Genomic DNA, 8,582 nt, shown 5'->3' on the forward strand with positions numbered 1-8,582 from the left:
ATATTTATATAGGGTGTTAGATGATGTTGTATTTATTTTTGCATGGACCAAATTAAATTTGGTGTGAGAATTCTTCTATCTAGGTGTTAGAGTAGTTGCCTGCACAACCTGATCATTTGGATCGAGACATTAGCACCTATGCACAATCAAGAATCATCTAATTTAGACATATACGTATACAAACAATAAAAAAGATTTAGGTCTTAATTTACAAATTTTTTGCATGTTACACTTTACAGCTGGAAAAGAGATCATTTGGAGAGACTGATGGTCGAGCCTGATAGAGTAGGACAAGATATTCATTGTATTATTATTCAGTTTTTATCTTTTAATTTATTCTTGAATTGACATTTTCATTATTTTATTGAAATTTCAATCTAGAAAAGGACACTACTAAAGTGATCTTGAAATGTGTTTGGAGGCTTTATGATCATTTTTTTCTTACTTGGTGTGATTTTTCATTGTCCAATCTATTAGGAATATATTGGCTCATAATCTTATCTATTTTAATAGATAAAAATAATAAATTAAATTACATAAATCATAATAATTATATCAAGATTAAAAGTACAAGTACACGTAATAGACTAGAGCAGTTGTTTATTAATATTCAGAACAAAATTGAGCATCTCTAATTGATCCGTTCAATATACACGAAATGTACTAACACAAGAAATTGAAATTTTACTATTCCCATAATAAAGATCGAATTATTAATCTTGTGTTACAATCATTAAGATGTTTGTCCAACTTCATTTTGATTGTGAATATTTAATTTATAACTTATACGAATCGATAATTTTAGTTTTTCGTGTGTGAGTAAACAACTCCATACACAAAAATCGTTTACTATATAAGTAATGGGCACAACATTAACACAATGATCTATTTAAATAAAGACTTTATTATAATAAATAAATAAAATAAAATAAATTTTTTTTACAAGTAATTAAATAAAATACTATAACTCAACCACAAGATTAATATACTCCAACAATGAGATCGTAAAGTTACATCATCTTTTTTCTCATTTAAATTTTATTTATCATTTTAATTTCTTTATCTTTTATTCTAATCTTTTAGTAATAATTTTATCATATACCTTATATTTTCTTTATAATATTATAAGTGTGTTTTTTTTTTAAATTGTTAGCGTATGTCATTTATATAATGAATGAGAACAATACGATCGATTTAAATTTAAATTTATTAAAATAATACATTAACAACTAATAACTATCCAAACAAGTTGTTAGGGGATTCTTTCGCAGAAAAATATATATTATATATAAGGTTTAACTTATATTGTGTGTATATATAATGGATATGTTGAATTTTCTTTAAAAAAATTTATACTCATTTCTTTATACATTTAAACTACAATAATAATAACATATCTTAATTTTACAAGTGAAATCCCAAAGAACAATGCGTAAATACATCTTACCTCTATTTTAAGAAAGAAACTCTTTATAATAGATTATCGATTTAAAAATTAATATATAAAAAAAAACATGAGACGTGGTCATTGTAAAACCCTGTACGTGGAGGTTGTATTCAACGCAATCCCAATTCCAACTATAATTACCTTCACCTTCCTGTTTGTCAATTTTCCCTAGTGATCTATTTCTCTAATAACTCTTCATTCAATTAGGGACCAATTTTATTCACAGAGAAATAAAATAGCATAAAACCAAAAATCAAACTTATACGAATTTTTTAGTATTAAAAAAAATAAGTGGGTTTCTAAGAAATAGTGTTGTATAAATAGATTTGTGTATAAAGGGATCATTTGGTAAAATGGGTCAGGCATTTCGTCGAGCAACTGGAAGGATCGGAAGTTCTACTGTCGATGCGGCGTCATCGCAACTGAAGAAACCTATCGACCGGAGACCTCCGCCGGTGAATAAAACTCCTGCCGATAATGTTGGTCCAGTTGCCGGTACGCTCTTTGCAGTTTCTAATTCTACAATGTCAATTCATTTATTTCGACTTCTATCTTTTGCAATTTAGGAACTTAGGTCTTATTCATGCCACAGCTAGTTTAAATTTCTTGCATTGCACAAAAATTACTTACTCTGTGCAGATAAAATTTACATTTTATAAACTACTACAGTACAAATCTCAACTTTCGGTAGCAAAAAATGGCACCCGAGGTGTAGAATAGGATCAATGAAGCGGGAGCCATGAGTTCTCAGGTTCAAAATCTAATTTAGGTAAAAACACAAGCTGATTTCTCTCCATCTAGCCCAATGGAGAGAGTAACCCTGGTATGTGTGTTGGTGGGAGGTAGCAGGTATCCCTGGAATTAATTGAGGTGAGCACAAGGGGTCTGGATACTGCGATTATCAAAAATATACTTATCATTTTAAGTAGAGTCATTCTGTTTTGGATGAAGGCATTGAGTTAGGAACTGAAACTGAAGGGAAAACCTGAGGCTAATTGGAGGGACAGTACGGTGTAAGCTTGTTAATCATTTTCACTGCTATGACCTCAAGTACAAATACAGACAGTTCCAAGTTAGTTTGGGTTATCTATATGAGTCTTCACTATCATTTTTGTTTCATTTGCACCTGTTCATCTCGCAATCATATATTTAGTAGTTTTATGCTTGCCTTCAAAGTACTGCAAGTTTATGAAACACTACCATAAAAAGGAAATTTTGGAATAATCAATGTGTGGTTGGTTGTCCCTCTTTTTAAGTTTCCATTAGGAGGGAATCTGCAAAAACTGAGTTTTGTTGCATGCATTGTTAATCACATGTATTGAATCAAACTACCATTTTGAAGGTGAATATGACATTGAAAGAATATGGAAGTAGCAGGAGGAAATGTTTCTAATTAAAGAAGTCACTGTTCTTATAAAATTCTTATGCTCACTTGTTGATACAGTTGTAATTTTCTCAAGAACATAACTAGTGCATCATTATCCATCAAATCGGTTGACTATGCATCTATACCGAAATGATTGGGGTCATTTATATTAGGGGTAGGTGTTCAGTTCTCCAGTTCAGTAATTCAATCGTGTGTACCAAATGCCAAACCAAACCGATTCGGTTAGGTTCAGTTGGTTTTTCTAATTCGTATTTTTCGGTATGAGCATAATAAATGGGCTATTTTTCTGCTTGTAAAATAGACTACTTTTTTAATTAAAAATGTCTTATGTGAACTCAAGACACGTAGAACAATTATTGGTTGTCTACTGTCTTCCTTTCAGCCGCTCTCTGTTTAGTAATTTAAATAATTGTGAAGTTGTACATACTTTAAAGATATGCGAACGGTCTCCTTACTAGATGAATGGCTTTTGTGGTTGAACGCCTTGGCATGAATCCGAACTGGTTCTCGGAAATAGACACGCCCCTCCTCCTCACCCTCATCTTCACCACCGTCTCAACTTCCATGGTGTGACTTAGCAGCTTTATACCCCTATAATTGTTAAAATTCTGAATGTCACCCTTGCCCTTGTATGAGGGAGCCATTATACTCCACCTTCATTCTTCGGGCATTTTGGCCATTTTAAAAACGACATTAAACAACTCAATCAGCCCCTCCAAACCTGGCTTGCCTGCACTCTTCCAAGATTCCACCTAGTGTTTTTTTTGTCTGCTGGGATTTGAACTAAGGTTCACACCCACTTCTTGACCACTAGGCCATAATTTTATCATAATCTGACTGCAAACTTATTGCGAACCTTTGCATTTATCCTGTTTGGGATGTGCAAGGCTCACATAGGGCAGTGATAATTGGAGCTTGATTGTTTAACTAAATAATCCTGTGCATTAGGTTAGGATAGGTAGAACTGGTATGCTAGAATGGTGAATACTCCCTCTGTTTCAAAAAGAAAAAGAATGACCTGTTTTCCTTTTTAGTCTTTTTCAAAAAGAATGATGGTAAAATTTTAATTTCAGCTTTCCACGTGGCATGTTTAAGGCCACAAGATAAAGGGTAATTTTGTACATTTGACATAACTTTAATTTAGGACCACAAGATTCAAAAGCCTTCTTTATTTTCTTAAACTCCGCACCAAGTCAAACTAGGTCACTCTTTTTGAAACGAAGGGAGTACTACTTTGGGTATGCATGTGTGTGCTCAGGAGCACAGGTCAATTGTACCGAGTTGCTGTGTTAGTAGTTGAACTATATTTATGTTAGTTTTATGTGTTTTTGTGTAATCTCTCAATGCAAGCTGTTTGAACAACTTAAGTCCACAATTGGGTTTTGTCTAGTTAATTTGCTTTTGTTCGAAGATAACAATCAGTGAGAAACAGATCTTTATTCCACCACAAAAAATGGATCTTTAATCCTGTCCATTGTTAGCATTGCAATATGTATGTGTTTATACTTGTGAAATGGGAACAAACTTAATGCAAAATTAAGTCAAATTTGAGTCTCCATCAGCCAAATGTGTCTATAAATTTGAGATTACTGAGTTCTAATCACATCGCACAACAAATTGGGAGTGTTGGATTAAACATTGATGTCATCCATTTAGGTGTCTTTTTTGCTGCAAGAGCGGTTAATGCCTTTCGCTTGTTTACTTTTCTATCTGCCCAGGAAAATAACTTACTTCAATAATTTCCATTGCAAGAGTGTGTGTAGAACTTCATAAATACTTAAATGATAAGTGTTATTTGGTTTTGCTTCTTTAGAGAGCAGCCCAAAGGTTGCTGTTAAAAACACCGTGGAAGAGAGAGATCCCAAGTTCGATGCAATGCTTAGTCAAATGGTTGGTAGAATTCAAGCCAAGCCTGGTGGAAAGCTAGAGATGGGTGAGGTGAGTTTAATTTGTTTGCATATTAACTTTCAGATTGGACGCTTGCGCCATTGACTCTGCAACTTTTGAGACACTCATAGATTATTTCTTAAATTAGCCAATCACTATTTCAACTTTTTGTGTAAAGCTTCACCTTCTTTAAAAATGGAAGGTATGAGAGTGATTTAGAGGGGCCAATGTTGTCTGCCCTTGAAGGACGTATATTCTAAACTTCTTGTGCCATCTTACTGTCCTGGTTTAACCAAATTTGGTCCGGATGATTCCCCCACCCACCTCACATACAGCACCCTCTATATATCTAGAAGTTATAAACACTCACATGAATTTTTCCTTTTTCTTTTACTCCTTTCCTCATATCACATCTTTATGTGCAAGTAAGGAGTAGTGTGAAATGTGCAAGTCAGGAGTTTTAATTAGTACTTAACTCATATCAATTCTTTTCCCTTCTTTTTTTTTTTTTTTTGGGGGTGGGGGGGGAGGAGCACGAGGAAATGAAATAATCACATGATATATTCCAAGCCTCGAGAATTCAGCTTGCACGCAATCCTATAGAAGTCTTTTTAAGTCTCAAGTTGTTTGAGCCTTAAATTGATGTATGATCACCATGTCTGTACACTTCATGCTCCTATTTGTGACTCTCCTGATGACAGTCAAGCTTCTGAGAAAATAATGTCATATGTTGTAGTTAAACCATTCTTATTGCATGTCGGATATTCTTCCCTTCATAGTAGGTTTAATCTCAACAATGGGGCTCCCTCTTGGGTGCAAATAAATAGAGATCTTAAGTTATCCAGCACAATTCAGTGTTGTCTGATTAAATGTTTCAGTTGACGTAGATTCGAACGTAGTACAACACATGTATCAGGAATAATTAGTTGTTAATTCATGCCTACTGTGACAGGCAACAGTGGTGGAGAGGTCTGATAGACCCTTGCCTAAGCTAAGGAATATAACTTCACAGTCTAGCAGATATGAGGAAAGGCCTGCTCCTACAGGTACGCTGAATGTGGCACAGATAAAAGAAATTATACTACTGCATCAAGGCAGATCCGATGATCATAAAGGGACTATGGATATCAATGAAATTTCTGAGCGGTTTCGAGTTGATGCTGCCCAGATTCAGATGATTCTGCAGTTCGTATCTTTGCCTCCGGAAGACACTAGTAAAAAGAGGAACACATAAGAGTGTGTATCATATTTTATAGTCATTGATATCTCAAAGAAATGAGTGAGTTCACACTTGCCCTGAGGTGATTCCCTTTATGCATCAATTTTGCAGCTGTAAGTTGGTCTGTTGTAATAATGACCTATCATCATGGTCCTGGAGAGAAAATGAATACACTAAACTGATCCTAATGATGTTTGTTGCACTAGAAGAGAACCTTTTTTTTCTTTCATATTCGAGAAGCTTACAATAGGTGGTCGGGCCCTTCCGGGACCCTGCGCATAGCGGGAGCTTTAGTGCACTGAACTGCCCTTTGCTTAATTCTACAGACAACCTGACTTGATGATTCCTTGATTTTGCAAGTATCTCATTTATTTTTTGGGATAATTTCATAGAGCTCCCTTCAGGTCTAGCTTTATCAGAGTAACCCCTTTGTGGTTTACGAAATTACACTTGTGTTTCTTATTTTAGTTTTTCGTAAGAATTCTCTTTACCTATTTATTATTATATAAAAAATTTATAATACGACTAATTTGCCTTCTGTAATATAATTTTATTCAATTAACTTTGTAAAGATTTCATTTGATTATTTTAGGATAAAATATTTTCCATGTTCACTAAAATTTACAAATCCGTTGGTTCCATTTATCTCTTGAAAGTATCTTAGTTAGAAATTTAACTCTCAAAGATTAATTAAGTTTTGAGACGGTGGAAATTGAATTTAAGAAATCGGATATCACCTGGAATCGGCCTAGCGACTAGCAATTAAGATTATCAATTCTCATCTTCTTGTTTCATTAATGTTTTAATTCTTAAATTTGAACGTGGTTGCACATATCTGTTCTCGAATTCCTCTTTATTTGATACTCATATTAGTTAATTAACCACATCTCATATTCGAAATTCAGTTCTGAAATCTTATCTCTAAAATATCTTCCATGGTTCAATTGGAAAAAAAATAAAAATATGTAGGTAATATGCAAGTATGGTAAAGGTTTAACTAAAAGGGATCATGATATATATCATATATGGTAGCCAAGTAACGATAGAAGTTGATTTTTTCAACAATTTTTAGAAAAGTTCTTTCAATTTGTCGAAATAACAGATCGAAGAATGGAGATTTTAAAAGAGGTAGGTCACTTTGATGAAGTTAAACGTGAGAAAACTCTCTGAAATCATCCCTTACACCTTTTTACCCAACCCTAGGAGGCAGGAGCTCCCACCCTCTTTGCAGAAGTGAGGGGTGTTTGCCATGAAAACTTCTCTGGTCAACCAACTCCTTTTTGGTATTTTGTGCTTCTATATTACCGTTTATAAACTTACTACCTCCTTAAAACAAGAAATAAATCGAAGGCAAACTTGACTCAATGATTGGCTCCAGCATTATATACCGATGGCCTCATAGAGTGAATCAGTTAAAAAGCATCTAAGGGAGATCCAAAAGAGAAAAAAGAAGCACCAAGAGCTTCCAACAAACCTCTGATATTGTCAAGGCATAAGAAATTGTGGTCGCCACCAAAGGAGCTCAGTGTCTTTCTCTTGAACAGACAAAAAAAAGATGTCATTCAACCGAATAAAACCTATAATACTCCCCATCTTGCAACAAGTGTCAATTATGGCCCGACTTTTTACTTCCCTTGGACCTTCTTAAGATGCAAGGAGAAAAAGAATGACAAAAAAAATAAACGAGCTCAAAATTATCAGAGGCCCTTTCCAGTTGCCACCACCAATGACGAGGAAGTATGAAAAAGTGCTATGTATGCTTCAAGTCAATTTGGACTCTAACCAATCTGATGTATACTCGTAAGCAACAAATGTTACAGCACCTGCAGGTGCAGCTTTAATAACTGAGGGAACAATCCCTTTGTAAAGTCCAGCCCAACCCTCCTCGATCAAGATCCGCCTGAGGCCATCATACATATTCTTGTAGGCGTGAGGCTTCAGTTGAGCTCCATACCTTGGATGTCTTTGCAGTCCTTCAATCTGCATCAACATTAACTGTTGTCACAAACAATGGACATCCACTTGCATATGATTTCGTTATCTCTTTCCTTTTAACAATGCAAGGGACATACCAAAAAATGAAAGTTTATCACATATAAAGGAAGACGTATAAAAGAATTGGTCCGAGTTAAACATGACAATTTTTGCCACTACACTGCACACATCTAGAATTGCTCATGGGTTGTAGAGGATAATGATGATAAATATTTTTTTAATTATATCAGTGTAGAAATAGTGAGATAGCAGGTCAAATTTTGAAAACTAATACCAAGGAGAAAATTGATTGGAGATGAAGAAAAAAGAAGCAGGAGGAGGAGGTTTGTATTGCATATGAAGTCTGGAGGTTCCAAATCCAGACATCGCTAAAGACACATATCGGGAACACGTTTATAGAAATAATTCTAACTTTTAGGCACTCGAAGAAGAAGGAATATGGAGAAACTGGACCTTTTCCTGGTTTCCAAATTCAAAACACAGTTCAGACAGACGTTTGGACTTGAAACAGATTTCATTGGATTTTGGGGAACAATGTGTGTTATTGAACCAATAAAAGATGTTTTTGCCCCAAACCATATTTGGGGATAGTTGAAAATCTTTAAACAAAAAGAACAATTAAGAAAATAGAAAATGGTTTTGCCCAC

The 8,582-nt window shown here is 34.4% G+C and overlaps 2 protein-coding genes across 3 annotated transcripts in view; one reads left to right on the forward strand and one right to left on the reverse strand.

Moving 5' to 3' along the window:
- The first annotated feature begins 1,651 nt into the window (after positions 1-1,651).
- Positions 1,652-6,324, forward strand: LOC125853836 (uncharacterized). The gene is made up of 3 exons (XM_049533585.1): positions 1,652-1,942; positions 4,648-4,772; positions 5,674-6,324. The coding sequence occupies exons 1-3, from the start codon at positions 1,801-1,803 to the stop codon at positions 5,953-5,955; spliced, it is 549 nt and encodes a 182-aa protein (XP_049389542.1). The 5' UTR covers positions 1,652-1,800; the 3' UTR covers positions 5,956-6,324.
- A 958-nt stretch (positions 6,325-7,282) lies between these two features.
- The window catches only part of LOC125853815 (mitochondrial thiamine diphosphate carrier 2-like), a 216,221-nt gene continuing 214,921 nt past the window's right edge, over positions 7,283-8,582 (reverse strand). For both annotated transcript variants that reach the window (XM_049533571.1, XM_049533570.1), the window contains exon 8: positions 7,283-7,920. In XM_049533571.1, coding sequence (XP_049389528.1) covers positions 7,702-7,920 — 219 coding nt within the window. In that variant the 3' untranslated portion in view covers positions 7,283-7,701. The remainder of the gene's footprint in view (positions 7,921-8,582) is intronic.

The sequence above is a fragment of the Solanum stenotomum genome, chromosome 1, assembly GCF_019186545.1.
Source record: "Solanum stenotomum isolate F172 chromosome 1, ASM1918654v1, whole genome shotgun sequence".
NCBI lineage: Eukaryota > Viridiplantae > Streptophyta > Magnoliopsida > Solanales > Solanaceae > Solanum > Solanum stenotomum.

Bases quoted from the DNA above. Each gene is read 5' to 3' on its own strand.
- LOC125853836 (XM_049533585.1), top strand. From the start codon at position 1,801: ATGGGTCAGGCATTTCGTCGAGCAACTGGAAGGATCGGAAGTTCTACT. The intron at 1,943-4,647 runs GTACGCTCTTTG...TTGCTTCTTTAG, and splicing joins TAATGTTGGTCCAGTTGCCG to AGAGCAGCCCAAAGGTTGCT. The intron at 4,773-5,673 runs GTGAGTTTAATT...CTACTGTGACAG, and splicing joins GAAAGCTAGAGATGGGTGAG to GCAACAGTGGTGGAGAGGTC.